We start from the raw sequence: 18,712 nt of genomic DNA on the forward strand, positions 1-18,712 counted from the left end.
GGATTGCTGGGTCATATGCTAAGTCCATGTTTAGTCTTCTGAGGACTCTCCAAACTGTTTGCATTCCCACCAGCAATGTAGGAGGTTTCCCTTTTCTCCACACTCTCTCCAGCATTTATCTTTAAGTTGGGCAGTCTCAGTCTTTCAACTCATTCTTCTCCTTTACTATTGTGTTGGCTATTCTGGGTCCTTTGCCTCTTCACACAAACTTTAGAGTCAAATGTTGGTACCCATAAAATAACTTGCTGGGATTGCACTGAATCTACAGATTGAGTTGGAAAGAAGTGAAATCTTGACAATATTCAGTCTTCCTGTCCATGAACATAGAATATCTTTCCATTTATATAGTTCTTTGATTTCATTCATCAGTTTTGTAGTTTTCCTCATATAGATCTTATACTTTGTTAGATTTATACCTGTGTATTTCATACTTTGGATGCTAATGCAAATGGTATCATGCATTTAATTTCAAATGTCACTTGTTTGTTGCTTGTATATAAGAAAGCAATTAACTTTGGCACATTAACCTTGTATCCTGCAACCTTGCTATAATCACTTACTAGTTTTTTGGTCAATTCTTTCAGGTTATACATAGACAATCACATCATCTGTGAACAAAGTTTATTTCTTCCTTCTAAATCTGTATACCTTTTATTTCCTTTTCTTATTTTATTGCATTAGTTAGGACTTTCAGTATAACTTGGAAAAGGACTCATGAGATGAGAAATCCTTTCCTTATACCCGATCTTAGTGGTAAGGCTTTGAGTTTCCCACCATTGAAAATCATGTTTGCTGTAGGATTTTTGTAGATTTTTTTTGTACATATTCAAGTTGAGAAAAAATTTCCTCTATTCCTAGTTTACTGAGAGTTTTTAATCATGAATAGGTGTTAGGTTTTGTCAAAAAAATTTTTTTTCTGTATCTATTAATATGATTATGTGATTTTTCTTCTTCCGTCTGTTGATTTCATGGATTACATTAACTGATTTTTTTTAATGTTGAACCAGCCTCTCATACATATCTAAATAACTAAATATATATATTTTCTTTATACACTAATGTGTCCATTGACACAATGGTTGTTTCCGTCTCTTGGTTATTGTGAATGAACTTGTAGGATACATATATTTTTTCCAGTTAGTGTTTTAGATACCCAGAAATGTAATCTCTGGATCACATGGTAGTTCTATTTTTATTTCTTGTGGAACCTCCATACTGTTTTCCAGAGTGGCTCCGCCAATTTACATTCCCACCAAAGTGCACACAAGTTCCCTTTTCTCCACATCCTTACAAACTCTTGTTATTTCTTGTCTTTTTGATAACAGACATTCTAAGAGGTATGAAGTGTTATCTCATATATGTTTTGGTATGTATTTTACTAATGACTAGCGATGCTGAAGATCTTTTTACATTGGCCATCTGTATGTCTTTGGAAAAAGGACTATTCAGATCCTCTGCCCATTTTTTAATCAGATCATGTGGCCTATTCTTGGTGAACATCAAAGGATTCTCTTCATTGAGAAAGTTTTCTAAAACAATATCTACTTTTCTCCAAAGTCACATGATATAAATAAAAAAAATTTTTCTATTTAAATAGTGTTAGCAACGTATTACATTTTTGCTCATTAGTATATCTAACATAACAACACAAGAGGTGTTTTCAGACATGTCAACATATAAAATAATTCAGCTGCAAAAACTTTACTACAGTAAAAGGCACAACTCTATCCTAAGAGCCTATATAAGTTAAGAACAACCACCAAAATGATGATCTCAACAATCACTTAAATACTCTCACAGTAAGCTATCTCCATCTAATTAATGTAGCTGAGGAAGCTGAGTTCCTTTACTAACTGAAGGGACTATAAACAAGAAGGCAAATGAAGTTCAAATACAGCTCTATAACATACAACCAACTGTATTACTCTAGAACTTGTCTCAGCAGCTTACAAAATAAGAAACACCATACAAGCACACGAAACTTCTAAACATCAAATAACATGCTTTGAAATGAAAATGAAGGGAAAAAAACTGGCAAGTCCCACTTAAAAGTTTCTCACTTCCAAACTCCTTTGACAAAAAAGCAAAAACAAAAAGAGAATCCAGGCTCAGCGATCCAACAAACATCATTCTTTGTGCCAAATGCATCCCATGGCCTGTTTCTGTGAATAGAGATGTATTAGAACATAGGCCCATTGGTTTCATATTGTCTGTGGCTTTTGGGGCTACAACAGCAGAACTGAGTAGTCAGGACGGGCAGTTTAAGGTCCTCAAATCTAAGAATACTCAGAGCCCGGCCCTATAGAAAAAAAATGCTGCCCACCCCCTGTAGTGCAGAGAGAAGACACTAACAGGGCCCACCTGATACACTTATCACCAACCTCTCCACATATCAGAAGGCACCTGCAAAGTACAGCTACATAGCTTGGCTCCCATGCATCTCCTCTATGGAGAATGCATGCTGCACACCCTTGAAACCAAACAAGAGGATTCATCCATCAAGGATAAGTCCAAATGAGACCACTCTAGGCAGACCCAACCTTATCTCCCTCTGTACTCCCATAACACCCTGCATATCCAGAGTCTTAGGAGGTCTACAGGAAGCAGGTATAGCTCAGGGGTAGAGCACATGCTTAGCATGTACAAGGTCCCGGGTTCAATCCCCAGTATCTTCAACTAAAAAAAAAAAGAAAAAGTCTATAGCATAATTACAGGTGATCTCACCAAACAGAAGTTAATCTCACTGAGATCTTAATGAGTAATGAATGGCTGCTTGCCACATAAAGAACTCGCCAATATTAGTAAAATTCAATGTGTTTCAAATTAAATTTAGTGAGAATAATTCTAAGTCACTTTCCATTTATTATCTGTATTGATAGATACTATCAAAATGTGGGCAGAAGCTTCTAATGATGGGTCATTCATGGAATGTGAGGTAAAGAAATATCTGCAAACTTTGAAAGACTACTAAAGAAAACTGCCTCAAATGGTCTTAAAAGTTTACATGTGTACTCACCTTGCAAGCCTTCCAAGAGCTTGGGGTAACGAACATGCTCCTCTGTTCCATGTCCGAGTCTCTGGTTGTCCCCTTTGCCCCATGAGTAAACTTGGCCATCTTTCGTCAAAGCAATAGAAAACTGACTTCCGCATCGGACTTTGACAACATCCAAGTCTTGAAGCTTTTCAATCAGCTTTGGTGTTTTGCAGCCATCACTACCACCTCTACCCAATTTCCCATAGTCACCATCTCCCCAAGACCACACTTGACCTAAAAAGCACAAAGTATTTGAGTAAACATGACTGCACATCTTAACAGAACTTGTAAATGGCTAAAAAGAATCAGTATCACCTATAACACACAAAAACCTAGACCACGAATGTATACAGTTGACATTACCTACACAGGTGGTTACTGACCAAATGAAATGTAGTTTTTAATTCAGGTTGATATAAAAGCAATTAAGAAATGGAAAGCTTCTCCTTTCTGTTTTAACAAAATGCATAATAAAATCCTAACCCTTATTAGCCTGGGCTCAAAGCTGCTGCTTCAGCTAAGTGCTGAACAGAGATCATAAGCTCCAAGGCCTCCAGAAAGCACCGTCGCTGGGCCCGCGGCACATGGCACACGGCACAGCACTCTTGGGTCCGCCTGCACGCAGTTCTTCCCATGCTTACCTCGAGTCACCCGCGTGACTGTATTTATTCCCAACAACACTGGTTAGTGTCATTTAATTAAAGGTTACATAAAGGGACAAAATAAAATTGCTCTCTGTGGCAGAGCAAGTCTCAGAGTTTCCAGGTTGATCCTGACAGATCCCACAATTCTAAGGACAGACTCCCTATAATACTGATGGAAAAATACAGTTTAAAAAATTAACAGGATTCTAATCATAAAAACTGATAAATACGCCCTTAAAAAGTGTTCAGTGAGTACAATCTCACTATGAACACAAAAATAAAACTGAAATTAAAAACTGCAGACAATACAGCATCACTCTGCAGAACACACAAAGACTGAGCAGGACGTACCGCGGGGAATCAATAGAGGGTGGCTGAACGTTAAGAAATGGAATCGTAATAACCAGAAATGATTTAGAACGTCAGTTATTCCATTTTAACTTTCATTTTTTGTTAACAAATAAAACACCCAAGTAGGAAGGATGGCAGCTCTCGCCCTGGGCAATGAAAGTCACACGTCCTGCAAGTCCTGTCCCTCTGCTGAGGACACCCAGCAAGGCCCATGTAAAGATTCTGACGCTCTCCCACTCTGTGAAAGCGGCCCTGCTCCGCCGGAGAGCCTGCCTAGGCCAGCACGAGCCCCACGTACCGTTCTCCGTCACGGCCAGGGTTTGAGCATCCCCACTCCCACATGCCACGTCGATGACCTTCAGTCCTTTGAGCCCAGCTACCAGCATCGGGATGGCCTCATCTTCACTGGAGCCTTCAAGAAGTGAGAACTAACATTACTACAAGTCCCTCAGGAGAGACAGCCTCACGCTGCACACCCCCGCGGGCTCCGAGCAGACATACCGTGGCCCAGCCGGCCGTAGTTCCCCCGGCCCCAGGTGTACAGCTCCCCCTCGGCAGTGATGGCCGCGCTGTACGTGCTTCCACAAGCGATGTGCACCACGTGCTTCCCCGCCTGCTTCCCCGAGAAAGCAGAGATCACCTTGGGCTCCTCAAGAGGCCTGTGGAGAGAAAAGCCTTTCCTATTAGTGACACTCCCAGGAATAAACTCTCAGAGCATCACGACAGTGTCACCTTTCAGGTGTCTTATGAAATAATTAAAGAATATAGAATTCAAACACCTAACACCTCCGCATTAAGAGGGCACCCAGTGCCAAGCGTGGCATCCAGCAGAAATATCACAAAGGTGTCTGCCACAGATGCGGGTGGTCACGTCCACTGCAGCATTGGTCACGGTGGTCTGAACGGTGGCCTACCCACAGACAGCGCTCAGCAGCAGGGGAAGATGAAGTTCGGGAACTGTGCCAAGTGACAGAGCCAGAAACAGAATGCCCCCAAGGGGTAGAGGGCAGGTCAGGGGTCACCAGGAGCTGGATGTAGGGAGCAGGGGTTGGCAGCAAAAGGGTCCAAATAAAGCTGGGCTGGGGGGGTTGGTGGTGTGTGTAATGGAAACACTCTGTATCTCGGTTATGGTGGTTCCTGACTGCATGCATCTGAGAAGCCTACCAAACTGTACACGGAAAACTGATAAACCTGTAAACCTTGTACAGGTGGTTGAAATTTACACATATCTGTTAAATGAAAAAGGAATGATGGAGCAAGGTTTGCTAATCACACTTCAATCCAGACTTTACAAATGAAAAGTAAGGATTAATTGGGTAGAAAAGTCTCACTAGTTGATTCCTCACTTTCAAAATTAGTAAAGCGTCCTATGCTTATAACCTGGAATATGCCTTTTGTGACTGGAAACATCTCCTCCAGCCTCTCCAAAGACACGCTTTACTGTCTGTGACCCATTTTCCTGCAAAATAAAGGCACACAGGCGGGGGCACATGCAGAGAGGGAGACATGTGACTCTACTCCAAAACCATCTCCCTTTCTTCCGTTCAGCTCAAGTTTCAACCGCCCCAAAGTTTCTCTGCAACGTGTACCACTGGCACTGATCGCCTTTCCTTTCCTCAACTCCTTGAGCAAAGGACAAGATACTCAACTGAGTACTTAACCTCAACTGGGTACTATTCTATTACAAAATATTTTATGCATCCTAAATGATAAACAACATAAGGGAAGTGAGGAGACTCATGCCTCCATCCTGCATCTCAAGCCTTTCAAGCCCTGTGCACCCTATGCTGATCCCATCCCACTGCCAACCTGAGAGTCACAATATTCTAAGTTCTGTGCTTATCACTCCTTCTTTTCCACTCTCTTTTTACCACATCTGTCTGAATCCCCTACATAGTCAGGTTTGGCATATAAGGTCTGCTGAATGCTAGCTCCCAAGACGCGTGACTCTGCTCTTTTCACAGTTTGGAATCCTTCCTGGTGGACGCCCGTCTTCACTCCACAGTCTCCTCTCGACTCTGCTGCTGCCCACCCCCTGCTCATGGCTCTGCCCCGCTGGAGGTGGGGCTGCACCTTCGATTTCAGCCTCAGGCCAGTGTCTTCTCCAACAGGCTCCAGTCACAACAACGTATGAAAGGGTCCCTGTGATTCTCAGGCAGCCACTGGAATTCTATTTTCACAGCCTTGCATTTAGAACAACCCTTTTGTTTTATTTCTGGTCCCTTACAATAATCGAAAGTTTCCACAAAATAAGATATTAAGAAACTGCTGATTTTTGTAGCTGTGAAAATGACAGTATGGCTTAAGGAGAGGGGACCTCCTCTGATAGAGATATGCTCAAGCCGTGAATGAAGGAGGAGGAATGTGGGGTTCGCTTTAGAAAACTCCACCGTGGCGGTGTGGCAGATGTGGCTAAAACTGGTGTAGCCAAAGCTGGGGGGAGGGGCACAAAGGCCGAGTGAAGTCACCCTCGGTACTGAGGGCAGGACTCCCACCATGTCGCCGGGGGGCTGATCCATCCTGGCAGTCTCTCCATCCTGGCCCTACATGTCCAAGCAGATGGAAAACACCTCACACACTTTTTTGTGCCACCCCTTTGGATACGGCAACACAAAAGGATAGAGTGTTGGTTACAGGAACCAGCCATACGTACACAGTGTCCCCGTGGCCCAGCCGTCCACCGTCCCCACAGCCCCAGGAGTACACCTCTCCAGTGGCTGCCAAGGCCAGGTAGTGGTGACCATCGGAATGGGCAGCAATTTTTACAATGTTTCTGGAGGCAAGACCCTGGACCAGCTGTGGGGCCTGAAAGGGTAAAAACAGGAAGAAAATTAGTAAGCACTCCCAGGTCAAAGGAAACAGCACGACTCGCCTCAACTAGGTACCTTACTTGAACAAACCCCTCCTGAACTGAAAAACATGAACCTCGGGTCATTGCCAGTCGGTTGTCCAGCCGCCCTGCCCAGCACCAACAGAACGACAGGGGCCAGGCGGCCTGCACGTGCTCGGCAGCAGGAGTGAGCCGCCCCCGCAGGAGGGAACTTTGCAGCCAGAGGTGAAGGGCACCCTCCTTTAGCTGGACACACGTCCCAATCTGCCACTGTCCCCATGGGTCCTTACTGTCACTTCCTGGTCCCCACAGTCTAACGAGAACAATGGCTGGCTATAATTGGCACCAGAAGGAGTTTCGGAGCCTAACAACTAAGAAACTCTGCCCCCAAATCCTGACAATAATGATTGCGATTAAGATTTTTAAACACGACTAATAATATATAATGATTTTGCTTATAAATCTTCAGAAATCAATCAGCATAAAGAAAGACAAGAACTCTGCAGCATCCATAGCAGAGAGACCCCCAGGGGAAGCGAGCCCAGCACCCACCAGCGTGTCACTGTTGTAGGTCTGCGTGTACACCCGGCCATTCCTGGACAAGATCAGGAAGCGCTTCTCCGCACAGGCGATCTGCGTGACCCCCAGGCTGGCAAGGCCTTCGCACTGAATTGGACCAATCACGTTGGCATAGTATTTCCATCCAATTAACCCCCATCCTATGACTTCCTGCAATGATCCCTGTCAGATAAAGTAAGAAAATATTTTCTTTACGGCAGCCAGAAAAGTTCTTTCTGAGTCAAAAGAAAGAATAATTTGTGCAAGGAGTAACACTGAGATACAGTAAGATCAAAACAAAGCAAGAAAAGAAAGAAGCTGATTCAAAATATCAAAATACAGACTCACAGACATAGAAAACAAACTTATGGTTACCGGGGCGGTCGGTGGGGGAAGCAGGTGGGGAGAGATAAACTGGGACTTCGAGGTTTGCAGATACTAACCACTATATATACAATAGATAAAAACAAGCTTCTACTGTATAACACAGGAAACTATAGTCAATATCTTGTAGTAACTTATGGTGAAAAAGAATATGAAAACGAATATACGTATGTTCTTATATGACTGAAGTGTTGTTCTGGACACCAGAAACTGATGCAACATTGTAAAATGACTATACTTCAATAAAAATATTTTTTTTAAAAATCGAAATAACTCAGATCATTACACACTGCCTCAAGTTAGTGTAAGATGAAGTGATCGAAAATGTTGTTTCCACAGCATTTCACTTTAACAGAGTCCAGTAAAAAGGAGAACAAGGAGACCTTAAACATATTTTGAAATGCTCAAACCACATCAGGTTACCATTCTGTACTATTACAGGCAGGGACCCGAAGGCCTAAGCACAGCCTGGGAGACAAGTGTCCCGCTGCTGGTGGAGCTGAGAGGGATCAAGCCACAGCAGAGCAATGTGGGGACACTCAGCTCACGTGTCCGGCACAGCAGGTGTGTCGGCGCTGCGCACGCGCACACAGGGGAGCGGAGGTGCGGGGCAGCCGTCACAGCAGCAGCTGAGCAGCAAACCTCCAGTAACACAAGCGTCCACCGATAGGAGGCTGGTCTTAAAGTCACGATACAGTCACTCATGGGCCACCGGGCTGCTTTTAAAGATAAACAGAGAAGCCCTGCTTACAGAGAGCTCCTCAATATCACTGCTCAGTGAGAAAACCAGCCACAGAAGTGATGCAGCGTGCTGGCACTGACAGTCATTCCGGAGAAGGCTGACGGGATGCGTAAGAGATGGGAAAGGTGAGAAGCCACAGACGGAAACTTGGGTGAAGGGAGGCGGAGGGGAGGAACTGACTGTGGTTTTGCATTTAGTTTTTATTTTGGAACCACGTGAATGTATTACTTATTTGGAAAAAATAAGTAACAGCAAAATGCAATAAATACTCTTCATATTAAAAACTAAAACTTGAAAAACCTGGTTTCAAAACCAGGATTCTTCTGTGTGACCCTGGTAAAGCTCACCCCCACTCCCAATGGCAGCCTCCTTCTCCGCACAACGGGGCGGTGGCGTGATGACCAGATGTGACCGTGTGCGACACTCGGTGGTTGTGGCAGGCGCCCCCCCCCCACGTAGATTAGTGTCAGACACATCAGAGGAAGGCAGCACAGCACGTGGCTGTGTGAACACAGGGGGTTCTGGGGCTGCGCCACCTGCATCTGGAACCTGGGTCCCGGGGGGACCCTGTGCGCCTCGGCCTGCTCATCGCTCATCACTAGCAACACCTTTAAGTGTGCACATGTTTATGAGCTGAAAGCCAGCTCCACCCCAGTTCCAGACCCAGGTACAGAATGAGAACTCAGGAGCACAAGCACAGGGAATCAACACGGCTTCCACACATACCTTGTGAGATGTCGGGGAGCTGCACAGAGGCGGCATGCAGGGGGTGGCCAGGCGGTCCAAGTGGGCCATGACAACCACGGCAGTTTGTCGTAAGTCTATGGCAAGCTCGTTGTCTTGAGGAAGAGTAAGGTACCTCAGGAAACTCTCATTGGGGCTCAGAGGGCCAGATAGAAGCTAGAGAAGAAATGTAAAGAAGCATCTTCAGAAACGAAACGGTGGAGAAAATTTAAGTACCACCATTAGCCTTTAACCACTCCTGGGTATTCACAGTTAGACATTCTTTATAAATCTGCTGCTTTCTGACTCTCAAATAAAAAGTGCAGCCGATGCGCTGACATCTATACACCTACTGCACCTGGCACCGCCCCCATGTCTACACATCCGTCCCCTGTGCGCTGACTTCACACAGCTAAGGGACACATCCCAGCCACTCTGCAGGCTCCCCACCCCAAGGGCCCTTCAAAGAACACAGAGCAAGCTTCCTGGGAACACAGCCCTGTACCTCAACATAGCTTTGAAAACTGCAAACAAAACCCACTTACTTTAATCTACATGCTGCCTGCTCATCAGAAAACCTAAGTTTATTTGCACATGAAGGACTAATTCTACTTCTTCTAAAGGCAGAAGAGCCTTATCACCATCAATGACTGCAAAGTAATAGAATAATTAGGCTGAAACAGGATGGCTAAGTCTTTCCAGAAAAGACCTGCAAGATAAAACCTGTACCTCTAAAAAGCAGCGGTCTCAGGGGTTTAGGCCCAGGTAGGCCCTGCTCGGCCACCAGCCTCAACATCCTGGGACTAAACACAGTGATGGCTTCGATAACACACCTCCTGTGGTGCCCTGCGCCCAGGAAGGGCCGTCATGGTGAGCCACTACTTCCAATGCTCTTTTTCTAATACTTGTTTTTAAGTGTGCACTCCAGACTCGGCTCTGTGACACCAGCAGAGCTGCTGCTCGCTGATCGGAGGTGCTCCCCGGAAATGGCACACGGAGGGGTGTGGAGAGGGAATAGAAGACTTCTCTGGCTCTTCAGGCCAGGACAAAATCAATCCGAAGTAACCAGCAGGCGACCCGTGTGCACTCTCAGCGCAGACAGAGTGAGGCCTCACGGTGGAGCACCACCCCTGGACCAGACACATGCACCTCCCCACCACGGCCTCCCCTCCCCTCCCCGCGCCGCCTCCCCAGGTCATCACTGCAAGTCCCCTAAGGACGCACTTGACTTTCACGCTTTGTTCCTGAAATACTGTCAGGATTTTTACCCATCTTCCTGCCTCTACTAACTTGCTCCCACGTGGAGGGGAGAGTGCCTTCTTTTGTCTTCCACAGCCCCATCACAGCCAGAGGACAATGCATGTGGCTGCTGGGAGCAAACAAGCACCAAACCCACAAACACAAAGGGCTTGACGACTCCAGTCCCGCACAGACTGCGTGGCCAGCAAGGCAGCAGGTGGGTCTCCCTGAAAGCATAAGTTGCTGTGTGATAAGAGACACACTCCTCCTGCTAAACACACACTCCAGAACAAACAGAGGGCCTGGGGTCTGCAGGACGCAGCTGGCTGTGGCCACCCCTCAGCTGCTGCACAGAATCTGACTGTGCTCCTGGGATGTTCTGCCCCGTGACCTCCCACACCTGCTCCACACCTGACTCGCTGTTGCAACTGCCAAATACACACTCCCCCTGGGGCAACTACACCACAGACGTGTGATCCGGCCTTGTTTGTAAAAGACTAACTCCTTTACAACGTAACTGAAACAAAGAAAGTTACGTAAGCGCCGAGTCTCGCGATGACACCTACGTGAGCGTCAGCCTCTGTATGAGGGGCGTCTTTACTGCAGGTGATGCTCTGGAACCTCTGCAGCAGAGGGAGGAGGGGGGCGCTGGTGCCCTGGGCAGACCGCTCGTTGTCAGTTTCCTGAGTCCCACTGTCCCACAACTGGAGCAGCAACAGTATGGCAGATAACATTTGGCTAAGAGAGAAAATATCTTTACTCTCTAGAAAAAACAGAGTAACTTTTTTCCCACAGTCTGTCAAAAGTAAAAGCAGACGGCTAAATGAAATTGAAGAAATACTTTAGATTTGACGGGAAACTAAAACAAAGCCATGAAAACAATTCTTGGCATTAAAATCACTATAAACAAATGCCAAGATTTTAGCACAAGACACCCATCTTCTGTGGATAAGAAATGTACAATCAGTTAAGAAGCTCAAATAGCACTTTCTAACAGGGAATTTCTAGGACCTTAAATTAATAGAATACAAATAACTATTTAAAGAAAATTAAGAAACAAACAAAGGACAGTTCCTTGACTACTAGAAAGTTGAACATAAAAAAAGAAGTGAAGAAAACTTTAAGTGTGCCCAGGTCTGAAAGAAGGGGGCCCTTCCTAGGACACGTTTCTCTGATCACACAACATCACACATTTGTTACAATCACAAATATGAAATGCAGATAAAATGCAACAGCTGCTCAGACACAGGGCGTCTCCCTACAGTACTCCGGGCCTGTGGCTCCCCTCACCTCAGTGTGCCTCTCTGCACAGCCAGCTCTAACAGGATGGCCAGGGCCAGGTGCTGGTCCTGCAGGGGTATGCTTCCCGGCCCTTTGGTACCAGGCGTTCCATGAACATCCCTGAAATGACAGCGGAGGATGCAGGGCCAAAGGAACAACAGAGCTTAAAGACAGCATGTTAAAATGAGCATGTCATTAATGTTAAATTAATTATATTCACTCTTCCATGGAGAAATACATTTTTAATATTTAGAATCAAGTCTCCAAGACTTGCTTACTCAAATTTAATCAGAGATTCTAAAGTGTGCGATTAACTTGTAAGGATATGCTTTTATTAGAAGTGTTAATTCAGATACTATAAGATGATTATGTTAAAAGACATACTCCAAGTTGCTGCAGCATAAGACTACCTATAACATCATCCAAAACACAAGTGGAAAAATGTTTAGACATGTTTCTAGTTTCAGTGACATGTGAGGCTATTAGAGTATCAACATTCTTCTGTAGAACTGGAGAAGAATCAATTTCTAAAACCATCTAAGATTCCAGATAAAACATCTATGCTTATTTTTATCTCTGATCAAAGAAATAATTTTAACTTTGCCTTGTTCCCCAGTAATAAATAATAAGTCTTCTTAACCCAAGAAGGAGGAGGGAGGCTCTTCCAAAACCACTATTACAGCTGAATTTTTAAAATCAATTCCAAGCCTTTTTCAGGGAACTCACCCCCAAACCCCATGGCAATGCCTTCACGAAAGCACTCCAGGGAGCCAAAGTCACAGCCAATGCACAGAGACCACTGATGTCCCCGCTTGCTGGAAGGGACACAGCAGTGGCATCTGGTGAAGGGAATGAGAAGACTCCCTTTTCCTCTTTGTTGCTGAATTCTGTACTGAGTATATACATTTTCTTCAAACTTAAAAACCTTTAACCAAAATACATAGCACCCAAAACCAGAGTTCATGGTTTTCCTTACAGAAAAACGATCCACATTCAAATTTTTTTACACTAAGAAGACTGGCTGCAGGTTTGAAGATTTCGAATTTGAGCAACTGTTTAACCCCATATTGTCCTGAGACAACATCTGCCACTCAAAATGGCGGCACCTGCACGTGCGCTAAGGGGGACACAGCAGGAGCTCATTATCATAAAACATCTGAGAAAAATAAATCGCAAAAGCATTCTCCATTTCCCATCCCATTCAATGTGACAGATTGCTAGATCCAATCAGAATATCGAGAGGCACACGTTCAAAAAGCTGAGAACCAAGACCTGGAATCCTACTGCTGAGGATGTGCTGCAAACACACACCAGGAACCAACCTACTAGGTTTCTTAGCTCTAAGGAGAAGGTGAGACAAGCTGAAACATGGCAGAACCATTCACACAGTGAGATGTGACTTACCCCGTCACAACAGACCGAAGGAACCGGGTTGCTCTTTCTACCACCTCCAGCCACACGGAAGACACTGTGCTCTCATCGAAGAGCGAGGCCTCGGGCAGGGCTCTCAGGGCATCCAGGGACTCCTGCAACAGCTCGCTGCAGAGGTCCGCGTCCTCCCCTGGGCACACACACGGCAGATGAGGCCGCCCATCCCCAGTAGCAACATGGGCAGGGCTCGCCCCACTCCCCAAGGCGGATCTCCTTCCCCCAGAGGGAGAGAATGCCACTGCCACATTTTCAATCTCATTTTCCTCTTGGCTACTCCAAGAACTCAGAGACCAAAATATAACAGTTATCTCAAGGTCAATTCTTTCTTTTATGACTCTCCTGTGAGCAATGCTAATTTCTGGCTCTCCTAGAAAATAAATCTGCACTAAGGCACTGCAGTGGTTTACCTGGGATATGTGTGCATACAAACCACCCCTACTTTTTTTTTTGTTCAAGTAACACAGACCTGAAAAGTCAAACAGGCTTTGAAGCCTCTCATTTTACAAAGGAAAATGAGGCACAGAGAGCACCTGGGATCAACCCAGGGGCATGTGGTGGCAGAAGTGAGAAGAGAACCCACAAATACTGATGTGGCAGAAAACAGAACACACTGGCACACGTACCTGACCGCCAGGCTCTGCGCAAGAACGCAAAGGCAAAGGAGAGAGCGGCTCGGGATCCAACTCTCGCGAGGCCTTCCACGCCTTTGCCCGTGGGCCGGGAACTGCGGACAACATACACGTGGACTGTGAGAACTGGTCAGTCAGAGGCATGTGCAATTACTAAAATACAATAAATAATACGGAAGGCTTTCTCCCAAAATCTGATCAATGGGTTTCATGAGACAGGATCACAAATGACTTCAAGTTTCACGCTTTAAAAACTGTTATCAAACATCCTTTGTAAACAAAAAGTTTTCTCTTTGAGAGGGGAAAAAAAAGGTATTTACAAAGAATGTTAAATGACTTGTGAGAATGGTCATGAAAAAATCTCAGGAAGCTAGCTAATATTAGTAGTTGAGGAGGGAGAGATGGTAAACAGAAAATAAACAGATAAATGCATAAAAGGGGGGGTTAAACCTCATACCTCATGAAGTAAAGAAAAAGCAGATGAGGGGTGGGGAGCACCCCAAGCACAACAGGATAAGTGCCCGAGACTCACACCCAGGCCTGTGGGATCTGCGCCGCTTCTCCCCCTGTTCAGGCCTCTGTGACCGCCTGGCTTGCAGGCCCCTTTTTTGTGCTGTTTTCCTTCACCCGGCCCCCGCCCCCGCCCCTTGCTGAGGTTATCCTCTCCTGAATTTAGTGCTGATCATTCTCAGGTACCTTTTTAGGCTTTTTACTACTTATATATGTTAATTTAACAAGATGGTTTCATTTTGCATGTTTTAAGAAGTTATATAATGGTATACCATAAAAATCATCTTAAAAAAAAAACTAGAATACAAAAATGTGTGGACAATGGAAACTCAATCATGCATGGTCATAAGCGATTTTATTTTCAACTCTGTACTGCTGAGTATTTCTACAATATACTCTATTCCTCGAGTTTATTATAATTTGCTTTTGGGGCAAAGGCTATTAGAGATGGGTACTGAGTATATCCATGTATGACTGAAGCTCTGTGCTGTATACCAGAAATTGACACAATATTGTAAACTGACTACACCTTAATTAAAAAAAAAAAAGATGGGTACTGATATGGAATGATCTCCTCAAGACACAATATCAAGTCAAACTAGCAGTATGGAACGTGGACCCAACAGAGGCAGCTGGAATGCTACGTCTGTGAATGCTGAATAGCGTAGGGTGTGTGCTTGGCGAGTTCTATCAGGAAACACAAGAAACTACCCAGTCGCTGCCTCCTACAAGGGGACTGGGTGCCTGGGAGACAGGAATATCTTAAAACAATTATCTTAAAGGAGTATCTTTTATCTTAAAGGAATAAAGAAGCTTAGACTGAATGAGAATTACAAGCTTTACAAGACACAGATGTACAATAACATATGTGGTCTAAATCCAGGAAGTACACAAGCTGAGTCAATTCAGAGGTGGGAGGAGCAGTCGGCACAGGGCTCCCTCTGAGAAAGCCACCCCAGGAGAAGCATGAAGCTGCGGCCCCCTCACCAACCATGACCCTGTCCCTGGAGAAAGAGCCCAACAGTCCTAAATCTGGACAGTATAAAAATTGCTAAATCTTCAACAAGCGGCTCTCTCTTTTATAGATACTTAAGAAAACAAATAGAAATAGCTTGGACCCACCCCCATCCACACCAATCAACTATCCAATCCATAGCTAGTTCCACAAAAAAGGTAAAACCCACTACTACCCAACAAGTGGAGAAATCAGGGAAAGAAAGCCATACAAATTTAGGAGATAACACTACACATCTACGACAGTGGCTAAAGTAAGTAACTGATAACACCAAGTGCTGATGAGGGTATGGAGCAACTGGACCTCTCAGACATGGCTGGTGAGACTGTGAAATGGCACGGCTACTCTGGAAACAGAATGGCAATGTCTCACAAACCTAAACGTAGGCCCAGCAACTGCACCCTAAGGCATTTATTCCAGAGAGATGAACTTGGGCTCCCACAAACACCTGTGCACAAATATTCATAGGAGCTTGACTCATAATACTCAAAAATTATAAATAAGTGAGCGTGTGAGGGGTAAAGCTGTGGGACCTCCATCCATGGAATCCTGCTCCCCAGTGACGACACGTGCACCTCCTAATGGACAGAATCTTAAGGGAATAATGCCGAGTGGAAGAGTCAACCTCAAAGGTTACAAATAGATATGGAGAACAGCTTTAATGGGTGCAGCTATAAAAAAGAATCCTTGTCCCGTACCCTGCCTGTGGCAGTGCTGACAGAAATCTACACCTGTGATAAAACCACATGGAAACATGCACACACACAGAATTGAGGGCACATAAAATGGGAAATCAGAGGAAGACAGGTAAAATGTATCAAAGTTGATATCCTAGTTCTGATGATTTTGTACTAATTTTGCAAGTGGCTACCACTGTGGAAACTGGGTGAAAGGTGTAAGGAATCTCTCTGTATTATTTCTTACAACTGCATGTGAATTCACAAATTATGTCAAAATAAAAAAAAAGTTTTTTAATTGTAGAAATTTCCTCCATTTAATGAAAGAAAGAGTTCGACAAATCCATCAGCTCTTACATCACCACAAAGGAAAGAGCACAGAGGGAGTCAGCTGGGCTTTCAGCCACTCCTGCATCTTAGGAAGTGCAGGCTGACTCAACGGAAGTGCTCAGAGACTCTTAGAAACCACCCCCCACATACACAGACCCTCCCTGGGCATCACCATCGCAGGCGGCTGCCCACCTTCCACTCAAGAAGGAACGAAGAGGAGGGGAGGGGTACAGCTCAGTAGTAGAGTGCATGCCTAGCATGCATGAGGCCCCAGGTCCCAGAACCTCCATTACAAAAACAAATACATAAATAAACCAAATTATCTCCCCTCATTAAAAGAAAAAAACACTAAAAAAAAAAAAAGAAGGAACGAAAGAACTGTGCCACTGGCTATCACCACACGGGCAGGAACCCTCTGTCACCTGGTTTATCTTAAAACTACGATCAAATACATGACACGTAATGTGAATTCAACCAGATTCAAGGAAAAAACCAAGGAAATGTGCTACCCTTAGCACTTTATGTCTCCGGATGGAAAAATACGGTTTTTTCCACCTGTTTCTTTCCACCTCCTGTACTTCCCATGCACTTTATAGCGAGTGAAAGTCAGTATTACAATCAAAGAACATCAACTCACTTAACTACATAAAATGAGTTCTATCTGGAAATCTAGTCTAGACTTCGGGGAACAAAAGTCTGGTAGACTGCTGTATTTTGGAAAAGTACAATTTTACACAAATCTTGAGCATTCTAGTGGCTACTAGTTAATGCTTCAAAGGAGACCTGCTGATGTATGCCAATATATTGAAGGTCATGTACCTGAAAGCATCTCTTTAAGAAGAGAATGCCCCAGCTAGACCAGCTTGAGCACCACGGCAGTCTGACAACTCCCTACCCAGCACCCAAACAAGTCAAAATAAAAAGGATGTACTACTCAGATCCCATTTTCGAATCTGGACATGCTGGTTTAAACTTCTGACTGGCTTCTACAGTTACTGATAGAAAAGGGTCTTCTATTTTAAAATGATGGTACAGATAGCACTGCTCATACCCTGTTGCTTTTTGAGCAAACTGGGAAAATCATTCTTCAGATTATACGGAACATGAAAAAAGGGAACGCAAGGATGACATGAAAGAAGAGGCTACGCTGAGAGCATTAATTAAACTTTCCCAAATAAAACAGTCTGAGTTTTATATTTAGCTGGTATCAGGATTCTTTCTTCATTATATTATTACCTTTTTTTGTCCACAGGAGGCAAAGAAGCGCTGCTGCTTTTCCATTTAACTTTGACATTCTCCTGGAAAACAGTTCTATTCAAGGCAATGAAATAGCGTTCCAAAATGACAAGCCTCTGCTTGAGTCTCAGGGCTGAAAGGGTGGTGGTGGCTGACTCCACGGCCAGAGCTTGCTGCTCTTTGACCAACACAGAAAGACATTCCTTCAGTTCATTCACATCTAGAAAACGAGAGAAAACATCCAACCTCTCAACGTCATGGGCAGTTTACTGCAATGCTGATCAAATGGGTAACAATAACGGGTAACACTTCAGTGCTTGACACGTGCGGCAAGCGGTATTGAGCACTTCACACACATTAGGTAACCCTCACAGGCACCATCGAGAGGTAGCAGCGTGCATGCATTCCATGGAGGAGAGACTGAGGCCTAGAGAGCTTGCCCAAGGTCACCCAGGTGGGCATGGCACACGGGACAGACCACTCTCATCCACCATAGTATACTGCCTCCTGTTAACACGGTATAAAATTTTTTAACACAAAATTACAAAGTCAATACTTACCAAGCAACACATTTCCGAGACAGAGAGGAAAACTCTACACCATTTTCATGTTATGAAACAAAATGCAAAATAAAAACAAAATTTCAACAAATTTCCCAGCATACTTGGCTCATGAAAGGTAACATTTAGGGGATTATTTCAAAGGACAATAAAATAACTTGTTAGAATGTACTACTGGTAAGTGGTATTTCATTATACTATTCTCTCTACTGTGTATGTTTGAAAACTTCTACAATTAAGGACTTATTTTTAAGTCCCTAGAAGAAAATTACATAAATGAAAATAATTCAGAGTCTAGTCTTGCAATTAACCACAAAGCTGCCTTAAGTTAAACTGTAAATTAAGTTGCATTCCGCCAACTCCCTACACCAGTAGAGCACCCAGTGGTGGTGACAGCAGGGGATGTGTCCTGTGCTTGTCTTCTGTCTCTGACATTTATCAGCCATGAAGCAAAAACAGTCATCAGTCTGGCAGTCTCATATTCTACAAGACAACAATCACACCCCTAAAGACTCCTATATGGAAGACGCTGGTTTTT

At 44.4% G+C, this 18,712-nt stretch overlaps 1 protein-coding gene across 4 annotated transcripts in view; it reads right to left on the reverse strand.

The window, feature by feature from the left end:
* Window positions 1-18,712, reverse strand: part of HERC2 (HECT and RLD domain containing E3 ubiquitin protein ligase 2) — a 176,474-nt gene that overhangs the window by 122,191 nt on the left and 35,571 nt on the right. For all 4 annotated transcript variants that reach the window (XM_064484642.1, XM_064484644.1, XM_064484643.1 and 1 more), the window contains exons 5-15: window positions 17,615-17,834; window positions 13,841-13,941; window positions 13,191-13,347; window positions 11,796-11,906; window positions 11,072-11,243; window positions 9,270-9,443; window positions 7,412-7,600; window positions 6,683-6,834; window positions 4,531-4,688; window positions 4,328-4,441; window positions 3,017-3,268 (exon numbers count right to left, since the gene is read on the reverse strand). In XM_064484642.1, coding sequence (XP_064340712.1) covers window positions 3,017-3,268; window positions 4,328-4,441; window positions 4,531-4,688; window positions 6,683-6,834; window positions 7,412-7,600; window positions 9,270-9,443; window positions 11,072-11,243; window positions 11,796-11,906; window positions 13,191-13,347; window positions 13,841-13,941; window positions 17,615-17,834 — 1,800 coding nt within the window. The remainder of the gene's footprint in view (window positions 1-3,016; window positions 3,269-4,327; window positions 4,442-4,530; window positions 4,689-6,682; window positions 6,835-7,411; window positions 7,601-9,269; window positions 9,444-11,071; window positions 11,244-11,795; window positions 11,907-13,190; window positions 13,348-13,840; window positions 13,942-17,614; window positions 17,835-18,712) is intronic.

The sequence above is a fragment of the Camelus dromedarius genome, chromosome 4 (assembly GCF_036321535.1).
Source record: "Camelus dromedarius isolate mCamDro1 chromosome 4, mCamDro1.pat, whole genome shotgun sequence".
In the NCBI taxonomy this organism is placed as follows: domain Eukaryota; kingdom Metazoa; phylum Chordata; class Mammalia; order Artiodactyla; family Camelidae; genus Camelus; species Camelus dromedarius.